Genomic DNA, 17,865 nt, shown 5'->3' with positions numbered 1-17,865 from the left:
AAGCATTGTCCTGATTTAATGCACACCAAAATTACATTGTAGCATAATATAAAAATAAATATATGCTATATATTAAAAAAAAACATTAGATACAATGCATTTGTATATATAAACATATATGCGAGTAATATTATAATTTAGTATCTTTGCGTTTAGCCATAGATTATACATATTTGTATTTGTTATATGATATATAAATATAGTAGGACATGTAACATTGGCATTTTGTATACTGTTTGTGATATATTGCTTCTTTTCAATTTATAAAATATGATTTATACGATATGATATAAAGTATATATATACTCTTCTTGTATTAATTCCATACAAAACATACAATCACGTATTTGATCTATAAATATCAATGAGTCATCTTGAAATTTGTATAATAACCATAGATATAGATATTAAACTCTCAGGTTATTAAATACTTGCATTTGATCAATAATTAATTATTGTGATGAACAATACAAAATAAATATAAATTTGCAGCTAATGTTACATGTTCATCCATGTACGTAAAATTATGCGTATATAGATATAGATTATAACTTTGTCACAGTTTTTAGTTTAGATATAATCAATAAAATCATACATGTTGACATATTATTGATTAAAAATAGTATTAGATTAAGAATAAGTAATATTGTAAAAAGTTGTCAGTCGAAATTTAATATCAGCTTTGTATTTCAATTTTTATCATTATAATATTTATTTTATACATAATTTAGCAAACTACCAAACAAGAGCAAAGATTTACGTTAACTTTATAAGATTGCACCTACATAATCATATTAGGAATTTTCTAAATAAAACTATATTATACTTCAAGTTAAAAAAATATTGTATATAACAAAATTTTTATTTTTTATAAATAATGTAGGCAAATAATGGATTGTAAATAAAATATATTAACAGAAATATATATATTAGAAATATTATTTTATTTACCTCATTTTATTCATATTTCATTCATATTTCTAAATATATGTTATTATTAAATATTAATAACATTATATATATATATATATATATATATATAACATATTTTAGGAAACAAATTTCTATTAGGAACAATCTGACATTTTAGAAGTCTCTATGATAGCGAATATAACTTCATGATAGTATAATGACACTGGGTAAATATATATTTTTCATATTTATCACTGGAGGAAGTTGTGGGTGTTCAAGTTGAACTACCTCTGTCTGTCGATATGGGTATAGATTATTGTATCAAGGTATATGACATCATTCCAAGCTATTATATGTTTTTCTATGCTTACATCTTATATTTGTATATAAAATAATGTATGAAATATATAAGAATAGAAAATATACATATATTTCAATAAGCAGGTAAGGGCTGCTGTGTCAAAAGTAAGTTGAATCTTCTCTTTATTGTAATCCTTTCTTTTGAATATTTGTCCTCTGGAGAAAATCGGGCTACAACAATAAATATTCATATTTTTTGTATGGGTGTAATATAACATATAAATACATATATAAAAACATAATAAAAATATAACTATTCTCAATAAATTACCTGGATGTGCTGACAATGTAGGTTTCCCAGTAGGATCAAGTTTCTGCATTTAAATATATAACAAAAATATTAAAATACAAAATATCAAGCGTTAAAAGAAATACAGTGACAAGGATATTTGGAAATAAAACAGAACATGCAAAGTATGCGATATATATATAATCTTTATAGTTAAAAAGCATTAAAGTAATAAATAATATATTAAATAACAACTTAATATTTCAGGCAATAATTACCTTTAAAGTGTATACTCGATTTCCATTGGTATCCAAATAATACATAAGATACATTTTGAAATATTTGATTCTTAGCTTTTCTAACCTAATTTCCGCACGATTCACCAAGAAACGTGCACTAGAAACAGCGTTAATGAGAATTACGAGAGGTTCGTTTTCTATTGCTAAACTGCATATACTATACAACAATATATATATAATGTGACAGAAAGGTGCTGTAATTTTTTGTATAAGTTTCACACACATCCGTCTTGCCGAATAAGAAAATTCTTCCACTGGAAAATCCATCCACCTATTGGATAAAACCGATGCGTTCTACACTTATATAAAAATTATGTACACCTTCTACCCATAACCGTACACTTTCAGAGCTTAAAGAGAAATAGTGTAAGATAGTGCATTTACTTCAGTAAAAGGAAATAACTCTGAAATCTGTTTTCTATAGCTGCACTTTCGGAAGTATCTTGTAATCTTTTTATTTTATTTTTATTTGTTCTCTCTTTTCCTCATCAAATATCAAATATATATCTACTTTATTTTAGTGCAGATAGTGTAACTAAGTGCACATATAAAGGACAACTCTATTGGTTCTGAGGGTCAATTATGAATCCTTTCCTCTACCATGAATTCATGAAAAATGAATTCATGGTAGAAATGAAACTGAAGCATGCTTCAGGATGAAGAACGCATCCTTTGTCTACGCGAAATTATTTCGTTCGATTGATATTCTAAAACATCAATCGATATTTAACATATCGAAGTAAACGACGGAAGATCATGGAGGGGATCATTCATTAACGATTAAAAGTTATCTCTGCTAAGTTAAAGGATGCAATGAAAACATTGTTGAGAAAAGTATAAAATTTACTTACATTGTTATATCATTTCTGTTGGGAGAGTGTAAAAGTTTTGATAGAAAAATGTATATGGATTATGTAATTTTATTAAAAGCGATTTCTTCTTATTCTGTTAAATAATCGCTATTATTTTCTATTATCTCTGATATATTATATGTACATTTACATATATTTACAGGTGCTACTATAAAACTGGATCCAGTCACGACATCTTTGAGAAAACTATTAAAACTTTTGCATTACCCAGTAGTTTTTAATATTGATTACTTTCATGCTTATGACAATGCTGATTTGCCTCTTCAGGAGTAGAATATGGCGGATAAAAAGTAACGTATTCTATTTTACTTAGATTCGTTTAACCGCAAAGCAAATCGTACAATATTTGAAACTCAGTGTGTAATTTTTTATTTCTGTGTTTTCCGATCCATAAAAGCTGAGATTTCTCCGAGAGCTGCGAGATATAGTATAATGAACATCGACTAAGATTTTTATGCCAAGCAGCTGTATATTGCGAAATCATTTATTTACGACAGGCTCTCATACTGCGTAACAGGTTGGCGATCGCAGGCGTAGGCGCGATGATGTTTGTCGGAGCTGATTAGCTGGAGGAATTCGCGGTGAGGGATGTGCAGCAGCGCGCACCCGCGCATTAGCGCCGGCCGGCCGGCGGCGAAACCGCTACGTGTAGGCGTATTACTAACAATTTCTCCTCGTGGCGAAGTCGAAGCTGTGGATACGCGTGCACACGGTCGGACGCAACGAGAGTCATTCGGATGATCAGGGCAGTTCAGTCGACCGGGGTGTCACTTCCGTTGACAGACAAATCACTGTCAGCGCTCGTCCGTCGCGTCGTCGCGCGCGCGACGTCGCCGCCGAACGGGACGGAAAACGAGCGTTTTCCGTCTTTTCTCTCGACGCGCAGGACAAGATTTCTGCACGGTAAATAATACGCTCGCAGGTGTAGTCGATGCGTGCGCGTTGCCGCCGTTGTCATTGCCGTTCCCGAAGCAACGCGATCCGCGCGTCCGCGATTTCGCGATCGCGACAGTGAATTACGACAAGGCGTGAATTACGCGATGTTGAATTGCATAGAGAAACAGTCGTGCTGTCATTCTCTTCACGCGCTAAGCGTTAACTGTGTTTCCGTTAATAATTATACAATAGAATACGCGTAATCATTTTCAGTCTGTGCGAGCACCGTTTGTACGCGCGCCTATGTAGATTGGCGCGCAATGAATCGTAAATGTCCAAAGCTAACATATACACACACCCATACAACGTGTTGCAATTGCTTTTAATTGACGGACACTGAAGTGATTTGTCGTTAGCAACGAAAGCTCTCTTATTAATTGTATGAGAAAATTGTTTATGTCCATTATATACCCAAGTTTTCTCGATTATCAACATATAGCGTCTCATGAAGAATAAAAATAATAGGTTTACGTGTAAATATATGTAGTGATAAAAAGTGTTCATTAATAATATACATGCTAAAAAATTGAGAAATCAAGGAAATGTGATACGATATATAATTGTATCCGCATGCACAGAAAAATTTCTTTCTACTCAGTTTGTTCCGCTTTTTTTAAATAATAGCTACTTTCTTAATAATAGTCTTGGAATATAATCATCATAAAGTTTAGAAAAGCTTATTATTATGTTTTCAAAAGAATTAATTATTTTCGGTTCTTTTCATCACATTTTAATGTTTAATTCTTAGCTTAATATCCCTTTTAATTTAATATTCTGAATAGACGAATTAAATTTACTACAATTCCAAGTGAATTTAATGCTCGCAATGAACTTATGATAGATCTGTAGACGTATAGAATTGCGAAATATTTCAAACAAACAACATTTACTGAAATACAGTAGATATTTTTCTGTGTGCACGTATTATTTATATCGCTGAGATGTTGGTCGTAATTTCAAGCACGTGCGACAAGCGGAGAATCCGAAAACAACATTTTGTTCGTTTTCAGATCTAGATAAGAGCGTGTTTAATCGTTTTGCGTGTGCACTATGTCGCGCATGTCTCGAATCATAAATATATTCGAAGTAATCTACAGGTCACGAATTACAGTTACTGTTCGAGACGCAATACTTCAGCCTGTATTATCGGCGAACCTCGGTCCATAAAAAATAATCGCGCCGATACCGTCGCGCATCGACTTTAAATCTGCCTTACGCCACTAATCTCATTCAGTCTAGCGGTTAGAACTGATCGCAAAATTGCGCGACGCGTTGCGCGATACGCTTTTGTTTGAAAATTTCGCTATTCCCACGGATTGCGCCGGGAGTGATTGTGTTGTGTGGTTGATTGTTTCAGATGCAGCGGAGAAAAATTCGTTGGATCGTTCAGGTGCAGGAAGAGCCGCGATTGGGCAGGACCGTCGAGGAGCAAATCATAAACACGAAAGGTAAGAGTTTAAGTAACACGGAGGCATATAATGGGCTGGGTTTAATGAAAAAAATTCGATGAGTGTAGCGCGACACCATGCGAAAATTACGTGTAAATGCAACACGAGAGCAGCACGAAGATAACAAAGTTTCGAAAGAAAAATTCAAGTAATAAGAGCGCCACGATCGTCTGGACGTTTTAGCGCATACTCACTTGTTGAACAATCGTCGTTGTAAAATCGTAAACGCAAGTCGTGTCTCCAAGCGTACCGTGCTGCGACTGAAGTTTACGACGCAACGAGTTTGCAACATTCTAAGATTCATGTCAATGCCTAGTCGCGGCTGACAATGCACAACCTTCATTCCTCTTCCGCGCGGAGTCGTGACAACACGTCGCGTCGTTTATGTAATTATAAATAGGAATGATCGGCGCGATTACGTTTCCGCATCTCATGAATTTAACTTCGCTCTTTTGCCACTTCAATCTTTTTTTATAGATGATTATTGTCGCTCGGTTTTTGTGCCCGTAATTTCTTATTAATAAATGGATCAGCCAGTGTGGCGCGTTCTTATTTGATTGTCTTTATTAAATTCGCTTTAGAACGTACGGACATAGCGTAGGATAGAAATATTGGTGGATAAAGGGGCGGCGCAGACACGCTAATATCGCAGTAAATTACGTGTTTCTTCTGTGTACTTAACTGTCGGCAAATAAATGTAACGTCCGCGCGGCGGATGTCCCAAGACGCAATCGCTGACGATGCATTCGTGTGAGACGAAGACATTATATCATCAATTCTTATCTCTAATTTCTCGCTCTGCTCGATAATATCGCTACGATATGAACCGACGTTTCGACGAGATCCGTAATTCGAATAAAAATCGCAGCATTGGGAAGACACAAACCCTCGCGAAATTCGCACCGATAGATTCATACGTCGGTAGAAGGGTCTGACTGACTTCCTTCTTCTTTCTGATTATTCATGAACGTTTGATATTCATAAATGAGTATTGGTTTCTCTCCCGAGCGAAGTTTCCGGCGTAATTGAATGTGGATCTCTTATCGGCCAATCAGCGATTCCGAACATTGGCTCTTCCTCCTCCGAATGTGACGAGCATCAAAATCTAATTAAGCGCTAATGAGATTTTCCATCAACTCCGTGCTCTGAACCATCGATATTGTTGATGCGTTGATTATATCGAACACACAGCAAGATATACGATGTTCGATGCGTCGGCGCTAACTTCTGTAGAGATCACCCGCGAGGTCGAAATCTGGACACCGCGCAGTGTCGCGACGAGCTGCATCCCATGAGGTCGTTCCAAGTTACATGGAGAGTCAGACGCGCACGCTCTTATTATAGAAGTTCCCCGGTTTCGTAGACGCGGTAGATCGCACACCCTAGCGGGTCTACCCGCTAGGAGAGAACAAGTGTTCGGCGATTTGACGCGAGCGAGAAGTGAAATCAACAAAGTTCTTCGGAACGCGAACTTATCAAGTGGCTCTTACGAAGAGTACGTTCCCTTTTCACAGAGTGTGTAAAGAGAATTTACGCCGTTAAGCGGTTACAAAGACCTCTCCGACTGACTCTACCCTCCATTAGCAAATGAACGAGAGGATTTGTTGTTCTCATTACGACCGGCAATGAAAATGGGTGTGCGTGTATGATCATTCAAAGTGCCAAGCGCGTCGTCTCGTAATTTCTTTCCAAGTTTTTACTACAATTTTTTACTATCTTGCTGTCTGAGTTTCTTGAACGGAAATTTCAACCGAAAACTTCACTGAAGTGGACACCGGAATTCGAGTGAGAAAACACTTGTGTTGAGTAAATTCGCAACTCTGAATCGTCGAGTGAATATTTTCACCTGAAATTGAAGAGTGAATCTGACGTACTTCACCACCGCAGAGATATATTCGTATTAATCGAACAAAAAGCTCACTGATTCTGATTCTATATGCATGGAGTCAAGCAGGACAGAAAACCAGGGTGACATCAAAACGACGAAAAAATGACTACAAAAATTCACTTTCTGATTATAATTCGATCTTTCTCTTCATCTTTTTGATTTACACCATTTTGATGTAATCCTGACTCTTCGTTCTATCTACGAGTGCTCCGAGTGAAAATCGAGTTCACTCGTTTTGAGTGAGATTCTACTCCGAGAAATTCAGAGAGTATACGTGCGTAAATTTCCATACGAAACAATAGTTAATTCCACCGAAGACACGTCAACGTTAACGATTGCATGATTATATAGGGCCTCTGGGGAAATAATCGTTGGACAGGAAAATTCGGCATATGTAGATGCACACATTTTATCAGAATCATAATAAAACTGATACGAGATATAGAGGCATTTTTATCGCGATCAAGTAGACAGTTATATCTCCCTCGTTTCATCGTAATTGCTGGCCCGACATTGGCCGGTTTAAATGACAATGCGCGGATGTAATCAGCGTGCAGCCGTTTACACGCGTGATACACGCATACGGCGTTCATTTACGATTCAATTAATTATAACGAAAAGGACATATATCGCGTGTGCATATTTTTTTGTCAGTCCGTATATGTTCTTGTTGCTAAGCTATTTGAAATTATGTCGGCTATTCGGAGAATCCCAAGCTAACCAAATCGCAGAATATCGACTATCTCGCGCAAAATTGATCGCGCCACTTGATTGCACGCCGTATATTGCCTGATTGCAAGCATCTCCTCACTCGAAATAATCCAGTAAAATTGAAAATTTGTCTATTACAGAAGTCATTGTTGATATATATATATATATATATAGGATGAACATGATTGTTAATATGTATAGGAGACCAGCAATATGGCAGGAACAGCATTCATCTGTTTCAATAACGTTGATAAAATATCAGTTTGTGTATCATTAATGATTTCACGGCAATTAATAGTATAATAGGGAGGAAGGAGAGAGGAGATTCAATGTTCCGGGAGCAAGGATTGACGTCGCGAGGATGCGAAATCAAATTTGTCAACGTTAATGTATTTAACATTCGTAATTTACCGAAGTAAATTCGTAATTCGCCGGAGCTGTGATAGTTTATTATTAATGAACTTTCAGAGTTTGCTTGTATTTAAAGTGCGGGGGAGCAGATGTACGTAGACGAACGCGTTTATTTATGCGTTTTTATTTGTGTTGCTATTATTTGAGCGTCTTGGATGCGTGCTTAGCAATTCACGATATACGTCGTCTCGTAACAATTAAGCTGACAGATATGTTTCATCGTTTTCCTAAGATTTATCATGGACGTAATGCGAACGGCTATTATAGGATATACGGCACCTGTTGGAATATAATTAAGAACTGTGTGTAGTGAAGTCGAGAAATGTGGTTGAACAGATCTCTTCGGGAGTTATTTGTATATACCCGTAAAAAGATATACCAATATGAAATGGACGATGATATGTGTAAGTATAATAATATATATATATATATAATTAATATATAAATATAATAATTAATAAATAGTCAATATGTTTACTTTGTTACATGTTCCCACGTACTTGCGTGATTTTTGATTGTTTTGTCGGTTTTATATATAACATTTTAATCTATCTGTTTATTCTCCCTTCTCTTTTTAGTTAATCCTATAACCACTTTGGAAAAATTTCACGTTTTATACATGCGTATGTATGTGTGTGTGTGTGTAAATTACCTTGTTAGTGGAATATCGTGAAGACTCGAGAAATACTGCTCGCAAATTTTTTTCGTCGACTGTCTCGTGCACTTGAAAGGATATATACAGTATTATCATGAATTATTATGCTCAGTGCTGCTCAGTGTAGTACCACAAAGGGTTAATAAATCTGATTTAACTCTTAACTCGTGCAGTATAATAACATTATTCGCGTCTTTTGGCTTAAAGCCAATTAGAGATTAAAATCGGTACAATAAAAAGATATACTCGCTGAAATATGAAACTTCATATTCAGTTTTAGACAAGTATTAAAACAAAGGGAAACAAAGATGTCTTATTGAAAAACTGTACGGCGAAATTCGTTTGAAACTTTCTTTGTTTCCATTTATTTGAGCTGTCCCGAATAATGACCGTCGATAAAAAAAAATATTTTGAAAACATAACGAAGGCATTGTTTTCGAGTTAGCAAACCATTGTTCTAAGTGGCCTAACTATTTCTATATATATTTGTGTGTTTACTTTCTCCTGTTGAAAGTGATAAGTTCCTTAGGAAATACAATTGTGCTAATTTTTTAAATACCAAGAAAATAAAACTCTGCTTTCACCCAAAATTATTTCAGAGTATCTTTACATTTATTTATGTACATCTTTTGAATCTTTTGTAGATAATTGAAATACAAATGTAGCTAAAAGTTCATATAAATAAATAAAATAAATGAAATAAAAATGTAGCTAAAATATAGCTAAAAGATTCGGGTAAATGTTTAGACTTCTATTCTATTCTATTGCATCGCAGTTTTTTGTAGTAATAAATAAAATAAGCTATAAGGAGACATACATATACACACACACACACACACACATACAAGATTCTTTTAAGAAGGAATTTAAGGTTTTAGTAGGAAAAATTTTAAAAAAGTTATTTTACGAAATTAAAATATACATTTTTTAACTTAAGGTTAGTTTCATTAAGTTTGGATATAGTTTGATTTTTTTATTACTACAAAAAATATTATAATTCTTTTAGTGCAGTAGTATTTCTAAATATTTATTAACATTCAAATTTAAAATGAAACTATCACACCTGAAAGATTATATAAATTTCAAAATTTAAGATTTTTTCTTTTGTAATGTACATTATAACTTTTATTTTACGGGAGATAATTGAGAAAAAAACTCTTACCATATTGAGTCACTCGAATGACTCACGTTATTGAGCTATATAGTTAAGACAATAGTTAACCGTGAAATCATAACCGTGAAATGAACAAGAGCAACGAGTCACATCGTAGGAGTTATTTTGCGGACGAAAAAGGAGACACGTACTCCAGAAACTGTAGTAATCTTCTGCTCTGAGATCTCACGTAAGTTCCATAAGTTCGGAAATAGCAGGAAGCTATTTCCTGAAATTGTACGAGTGGACGAACAGATCTCATGATCAGATATATTCGGTGAGGCGTGAATGGCGGTCAAGGCAGTTACCCGTTATCACTGTAACTTTGTTGATATCGAATTCAGTCAGTAATCCAGCTGTTCTTCTCCAGCTGACATTTTCTTGAAATAGAATAGATTATATATTTTGAAGAAGCACGATAAATCGTAAAAAGATGCGGTTCTATATGTTTTATTACTATATTTTATTGTTTACACGCTATGTAACATTTGTATTTTTCACTAGTTTTCTCAATCAGTATTTAATTGAAAGTCATTTCTCTCGCAAGATTGTAACTTACAATAAGTAATATATGTCGACCATAAAAATTAAAAAAATACAGCTTATACTATATTCAGTTAATAATTATATCTGTTAACTAAAATTTAATTAAAGATAAACTGAAGGAACTTAAGGATAAACTGAATGATATAGTCTTAAATATTTCACTTTAGTTCGCTGAAATTGGTTAATTATAGACATTGAATTACCTTTTGATTGAAATCAAAATTAAATTTTCATCGACATAGAATTGAATGGAAATGCGCTTAAAGAATTATTTTTAGAGGATTCTTATACATGTATAATTCATGAATCTCGTGAATTTCAAATTGTGGGGAAAAAAGGAAAAAATATGATTTAAGTTTTTGCTGTTTCGTTCTACGTCTTTCATAATATACCATAATAATACTATACTATACTATAATACTATAATACTATAATACTATAATACTATACTATAAAGCCATAATAATACTAATTGGCATTATACTATAAACAGATTCCAGACATGAAATTAATTAGATACGTACCTATAAAGCGCGCGCGAACCAAGCGTGCGACCATGCATAACGCTATCAGTGAAGCTAATATGTAACGACATGAAGATGTTATCTTCAGGGTTATTGACACGAGCATTTCCGTGTTGCAACCACGTGCACTTCTATCGAGAATACATTAGCATTGATACAAAGTGTACCAGTTTCGTCGTATCAACGATGGGGTTGCAATACGAAACTCAGAGATTCAGGTCTCTGCACTCCTACGCGACCGACCTCGCGAGAAGTTCATGCTGAGATTATTCGTAATCGAAAATTGATATCGGTCGTAAAGTTTTCTACCTCGCAGTGATGTGAGTAAAAGAACGAGCAGAGTTCGGAATGGAATCGAAACGGCTTCGCGACCTGTGAAGTCCACCTTGAATATGAATATTAAAGCGTCTATTTTAAGTATGTAGGGTGAACGTTATGAATTATATGATTCGCTTCTACTTTGAATCTTTCCTATCTCTCTTGCGGTAGAATAGTCGCTAAGAGGTATCGATGTTCAAATATAAAATTTTTCAGCAATATTTCCACGGAGTTGTGTCTACATTGAAGTAGAATTCGTACATTGAGAAAAAAGATATCGAAAAACTAAAAAAATATTTATTCAGTACGTATTAATAATACATATTTTCTTATATTAATATACATATTTTTATATTGAAGAAACATTTTTGTCAAATGAGAAATTATATATTTTCTTAAAATTGTCACCTCTCATGAAAACAATAATTTATTTAAAGAAGAGAATTTAGATTTGAGAAAATATTGAATAAAAAATATTTATTCGATGACTAATGACATATTTACTTGAATTCAACTTTTCTTATTTAAATAAACTATTGCTTTTTCATGAGAAGTAACAACTTTAGAAAAATGTAATATTATCATTTAAAAAACATTTCTTCTCAATATGAAAATATGAAAATGAAAATATGTATATTAGTGTAAATGAATGAAAATATGTATATTAGTGTAAATATGCTATTAATACCAATCGCGAATAAATATTGTTTTATGTTTTAAGTATTTCTTCTTTTAGTACAGTGTACCGAGTCTCGTACTCAATAATTCGTTTTTTAGTTAGTTTGGATTGTTTCGTTGAGACTACATTGTTTATGCAACATTTTTACGCAACAATTTCACAATGTGCTTTAAACTTTAATAGAGCTAAAGCTTTTTCGGTACGCTTAGAAATCGTGGTATTCGTCGTATTTGGCTTGTGCGACTTATCATCGGCCTAATTTTTTCGGATGACGGGCCCCACAAGTGAGACCAGCGCGCATTTATACCTGCTTCACCGGTAGACCACCTCTGCCGGTTTCTGAATCCCTGTTTACCTGTGATGCATTGGGCCTTACGGTTAGCGAGGTAGGGTCCACACACCCAATTCGCACACACGATCTCCTTGAGACTATTCGTACCTTTTAATCTGGGAAGAAAATTCTACAGTACACGTCTTTTCACAGTGAACGTACAAAAATAAGGTCATATATCCGAGAAACAAATGGAGATACCAATTATAAATCACACTCCGTCAATATGAATAATATCACATGTCGTTGATTATATCATTATCTAAAACGAGTCTACGGGTATATGAAATATCTTTTTATAGCTTCCGATTATACATGTACTCTGTAATCTTTATCACAGTATAAATAAATCATTGGTGTTTATGTTATCTCTCTTACAGACTTGTAATCTCCGTCCTATTCTACAAATACAATAGCAAGCGCACGCTATATATATTACTATACTGAACGCCTTGCATTTCGTTCATCCGCTTCAGTTCCATATCCCATTTGATCGTTATAATATCAAGACGGGGATGATTAAGTACTTTTCATTATTCTCTCATATGAGATGGTCTACGAGTAGGCCTGACGGCACGCCTGGAGAAAGGGGAAATTCTCGTGATTGGGGTGCGACGAAGAGCGCGATACGCGATAGAAAAGGCTACGCGGTCAGACCAGAACAGAGTCCAACGCCATCCTCATGCTCCATGGTAGGGGAACTTGGGCCTTACGAGTCGTCCGAGGTTGCCAGTTCGCTCGTGACACGGCCGGTGCGCGTCGCGTTTGGCAGTCGTCGATTGACGTTAGCTTGCCGAAGAGGGAAGTGTCGCGTCTCCTCTTGTATTCCGCTTCTCTCTTCCTGCGTGCATCATCGTCAGCATCGTTCGAACCCCCGATTTCGTTTCCCGGTGCGGTCCTGTTCACGCGTCGACGCGCTCACGACACACCACGAGTGTATCGAAAGACCGATCGTTTCGGGATGTCGCGAAGTGTCTCGTCGCGCCGCTTCCGACCACAACGGCGGCGGTCGTGAAGGCTCTCGAAGATCGCCGTCCGTTCGTGAGATCGAGAGAGGGAAACAAAGAGAGAGAGAGAGAGAGAGAGAGAGAGAGAGAGAGAGAGAGGGAGAGAGAGGGGGAGAGAGAGAGGGAGGGAGAGAGAGAGAGAGAGAGAAAGTCACGGAGTCGATGCGTACGAGTGCGTCGTGTGACGACGGGCGACGAATGCGTTGATGCGGTCGTGTGTATACGAGTGAGAGAGAGAGAGAGAGGGAGAGAGAGAGAGAGAGAGAGAGAGAGAGAGAGAGAGAGAGAGAGAGAGAGAGAGAGAGAGAGAGAGAGAGAGTGAGTCGTTGAATAAGTGAGCGGCGCGCCGCTGTGCTACGTGCACGAGTGTCGCGTGTGCGTCACGGCGTAGCGGTGTCTCTTGCCTTGTCAGTACGGAATCAACAAGTGGTGTAGCGTCGTCGTCGTCATCGTCGTGGTCGTCGTAGCGTCGTAGCGAGCGGCTGATTCTAACCTCGCGGCGGTGATTCGTACACGCGCTCGTGCTGCGTTCGCGCGTGTTGCGCGCGTGTGCGCGTGCTCGCTCGCTAGCCGACGCAGCGCGCATCTCCGGTGATTGGTGTGATCTCGTTTCGTTCCCCGCTGCATAACGCGTGCCCTTGGATATTACATCGACGATCCCCGGTGGCTGTGTTCGAATATCTCAAGATGGAAGTCGTCTACATAGGTATGTGCACGCGTGTGTGCTTATCATATTGTGTGATATGCGCGCGCGTGTTTGTGTACGTATACGTGCGCGTCGGTATGCCGCATGTGGGCGTGTGGGTAATGTTGAGGTTCTTAACTGCGCGCAAAAGGATTCTTTCTCCGTTCCTGCACGTGATCACCTTGCGCGCGTGTCCTCCCCCCTCCCTTTTCTCTCTCTCTCTCTCTCTCTCTCTCTCTCTCTCTCTCTCTCTCTCTCTCTCTCTCTCTCTCCTCCTTGCACCTGGCGAATGCAAATCGATTCTACGGTCGCAGGATCTTTTCGGAGCACGGCCTTGATTCCGAGCGATATCGAAGCGCGAAACTCACGCGTTCCTTGATACACGGATAAGGTCAGTTCAGAATAATCACGACAGCGACGTGTGTGCGACTTTTTGTAATTGATAATTGTGATTTGACAACCGTGTGCCGCAACTGCAATTGATATTTATCGAACGTATCGTTTTTCATCTTCGATTAATATTCCAGCATTTATCTTCGTCTCATAATTATCCCGATTATCTGTACGCCATAATTATGCGGATTGTTGTATTTTGTTTGTTGTGTGTTGGACACGAGTGTTGTTGCTTGTCATTCTCCTACGCTTCCTCGTGTCATAGTACACGGTGTCGTTTCTCCGGCAATTTTAATTAACGAATTTCGTTTGTTAAGGTGATATTTTTTACACAACTTAAAGATATCTGCCAAATTCAACATTAGCTGTCACTACGTTTCTGTTCCGGAAATATCTATTGTCTTCTTATTCTGCTTGTCTATAATCTGTCCGATCTGTGTTTCGCACCAAATATATCACCATCTTCGTAACATACGCGAATACGTTTGAAGAAATTGAAATAGTATCAGATGATTAATTTATGTGTCACAATCTCAGGTTTCCCTTAAAAAGTCTCACAATAGTCTCGTCGCATTTCCGTCTACTCGCTGTCATTTAAAATATTTTACAGCATATTAAACATTTTAAGTGTCTACATACATGTATCGTATAAACATCGCATAAAGGAGATCATATCCCGTCAGTCATTTGATTTATATTAATGATGTTTTCTTTTTAATGTTTACATTTTAATAGTGTCTTTATCAATTTTAACATAAAATCTCTTCCACATAATGAAAAAAATTGACTAAATTAGAGTAACGACGAATAAAACAAACGCATTTTAATCGAAGAGAAACAGAATTTTCGGTTTTTATGAAACAAATTCGATTCTAAGAATTAGATTTTTTTTTCCTTTTTTTTTTTGTAAAACATTTTGTTCGTTCTTTGTCACATTAATTCAATCAATATTTTCTCCGTGTACATATGCCGACCCGTGTATATAAGCGCAGATTATTTTTTCTTGCCGATGTTATTTTCTATATTTATAAATTCATGTCCACCGTTTTGAATGCTTACGGTGCACATTTTTTTTTGCGTTGTCGCCGGTTGGCGCTAGGCAGGAGGTTATCTATACTTGGAGTAGAAGAGTTATCTTATCTTGGAATTATTTACCCGACTCGGCTACCCGATGAAACGTCATAATTGAGGATCAGCGTGATATACGTGCGTGTTAAGAAGGATAACACCGTGTACCGATACTCATAATGTAATTGCACGCATGTGCTGTACAAACCTCTATTTGCGCACACAAAAGTCATCGGCAACGTGCGAAGGAGATTCTTGACGATTGTCACGCATGAAAAATACGTCCGAAGCGACCGCGCGTGTCTTTTAAACGTGTTACATTTGTAGCATTGATATCCTTGCGTGATTCTTGAAGGAATTCGTTTTCGTTTACAAAGAACATACCGCGATCAAAAACTGTTTTCGTCAGATAAATAATATGATAATAATTTAACGACCAACGAAACGATTGTTACCGCAGTAAATTATTACTTTGGTAAGTACTACAAAACTTCAATAGATAGAACACCATAGCATTATAAAAAATTAATAGCAGTTTTATTATTAGAAAATACATTTAATATTTGTTGAAGAATAGTATGGCAATTCGCGCAACTATCAATTCTATTGCCAAAGCCAAATGAGTGAACAATAAACAAAACGTTGCTGATATTTAGAATCATCGATATGTGTTTACACGAAACACGAAAGATTTTTTAGCAGTATTGTTATTTTTGTAGAAAGAATCGCGTAGTCTTAAAAATTTTTAATATATCGTAATTTTATGAAGATTGCGATATGAGATATATACATGATGTGACGTTTCCGAGTTTTTTCGTACAAAAATCTTAAGCTAAAAACTTGTATATATATTTATATTTTTGTTGTTTATTTTGTTGATTATCACAAAAAAGACCGCGATTGTTGCTGTATTTCCAAATATTTAGCTTATTTCGATTTAGTGTAACATTTATTATTATTAATTTTATTATTATCAATAATGAAGCACCCAGCAAAGAGGAATGTTATGTGTATTAAAATAAACTTTAATAATATGATGACCGATTTACGTAACTCTCTGTGTTGCGTACGAGCCGTAGCTCGTAGTGAGAATTGTATTCCGGGGTCATTAACCCGTTATTTTAATAGCCTTTTAATAGCCTAACAAATTTACTGCAAATTATCCCTTATAATCTACTTAGCTGCACCGTGCGGCGTGCTTTACCAAGGATTGACGTTTGCGCCGTGAAAGTGCATTAACTGCAAATTGTAACACGCTAGGAAACTCGAACGTGTAATCGTAAATTCAAGCACTTCGCCGCAAATCAAGTAAATTGGCGGTAAATTTATAATAAGTACTATCGGTACTTTCTATTCCGTTAAATCTTCCTCGTTCAGACTCGTTTACACTCGTAACATGGAAGAATATACTTGACTGTAACGCGCGCATTCCCTGCTGTGTTTGTTGTAGCGGGCCGATGAACCATTACTTAACCCTTTCGATACTACGGATGACTATAGTCATCCATCATCGTACGTTCACTGCGTCCTACGGGTGACTATAGTCAGCCATCATCGCATACTCACTGTGTTCTACGGGTGACTATAGTCATCCATCGTCGAAATTATATTAAACAATTTTTTAAATCTGAATAATTTAAAATATATTACATTGTAATATTTCATCCTTTATGAACAATGTATCTGTAATTTACATTATTTTACCGAATATCATGTGTTATACCCACTCCATGGTAAAATGTACGTTGTAACTGGCCCGTACAATAGAATCGTATTCGCGACTCGAATATCTTTACAGCGGAAGCATATTCGCGAACGACATAGCCGTATCGAAAGTGTTAAGCGCACAATTGAAATGTGTGCCTGCACGTACAGCATGTAGAAAGACGTAAATATACTGTGTAACGTCGTTACACAGTCGCGCAATATTTGCATTATCACGTTTACGGTTACACGTTGTATTTATACGACGCGACGAGAAGTCATTCCTGTGGAAGCAGACTCGAGGAAAAGTTTCAGCATTGTGTCACTCGTCAGCCACTGTCGTTGAATCCGGTTAACGTAACTGGCCACGCTCGAGAAACGATTTGATCCGATCGTGCCAGAGTTACGGGTTACATCGGCCAAACGAAATAGATAGTGCTGCGATTTATGCTAACAGGTTTCGATACGCGCAGGAATGAAATAGCCGCGGCGAACAAATACAAATTCACAAGAATGTTAGGAGAGTGACAAAACGGGAACGAATTTATTGCGAAACATTCGCGCGACAATGGCATGTTCGATCTTATCGATACCTTAACCCTTTCGATCATGTTGATCATATACGTCATCGTAAGCTGATTGTGTTGAGTCTCACTATAATCTTATCATGCCCCATCATAAATTCAAAAATTCACTTTCGAGAATTCTTATCATTATTTAACTTACTTTCTTTCGT

General features: G+C 36.4%; 2 protein-coding genes across 9 annotated transcripts in view; one reads left to right on the top strand and one right to left on the bottom strand.

Annotated features, from left to right (window-relative positions):
- Positions 1-1,053: 1,053 nt before the first annotated feature.
- Positions 1,054-1,972, bottom strand: Nop10 (Nop10 ribonucleoprotein). The gene is made up of 3 exons (XM_011156213.3): positions 1,780-1,972; positions 1,544-1,586; positions 1,054-1,443 (listed from the first exon to the last, which is right to left on the bottom strand). The coding sequence occupies exons 1-3, from the start codon at positions 1,831-1,833 to the stop codon at positions 1,346-1,348; spliced, it is 195 nt and encodes a 64-aa protein (XP_011154515.1). The 5' UTR covers positions 1,834-1,972; the 3' UTR covers positions 1,054-1,345.
- Positions 1,973-4,861: 2,889 nt separating this feature from the next.
- Positions 4,862-17,865, top strand: part of LOC105192226 (dystrophin) — a 588,349-nt gene continuing 575,345 nt past the window's right edge. For 4 of the 8 annotated variants that reach the window (XM_025298140.1, XM_025298136.1, XM_025298135.1 and 1 more), the window contains exon 1: positions 4,864-5,056. In XM_025298140.1, the coding sequence (XP_025153925.1) occupies positions 4,966-5,056 (91 nt within the window). In that variant the 5' untranslated portion in view covers positions 4,864-4,965. Of the gene's footprint in view, positions 5,057-13,569; positions 13,986-17,865 lie in introns of those variants that run through there. The other 4 variants (XM_025298139.1, XM_025298137.1, XM_025298141.1 and 1 more) reach the window with 4 other exon arrangements.

The sequence above is a fragment of the Harpegnathos saltator genome, unplaced genomic scaffold (assembly GCF_003227715.2).
Source record: "Harpegnathos saltator strain DR-91 unplaced genomic scaffold, Hsal_v8.6 scaffold208, whole genome shotgun sequence".
In the NCBI taxonomy this organism is placed as follows: domain Eukaryota; kingdom Metazoa; phylum Arthropoda; class Insecta; order Hymenoptera; family Formicidae; genus Harpegnathos; species Harpegnathos saltator.
The sequence above is the reverse complement of the archived record's forward strand: the minus strand, read 5'-3'. Positions and strand labels throughout refer to the sequence as shown.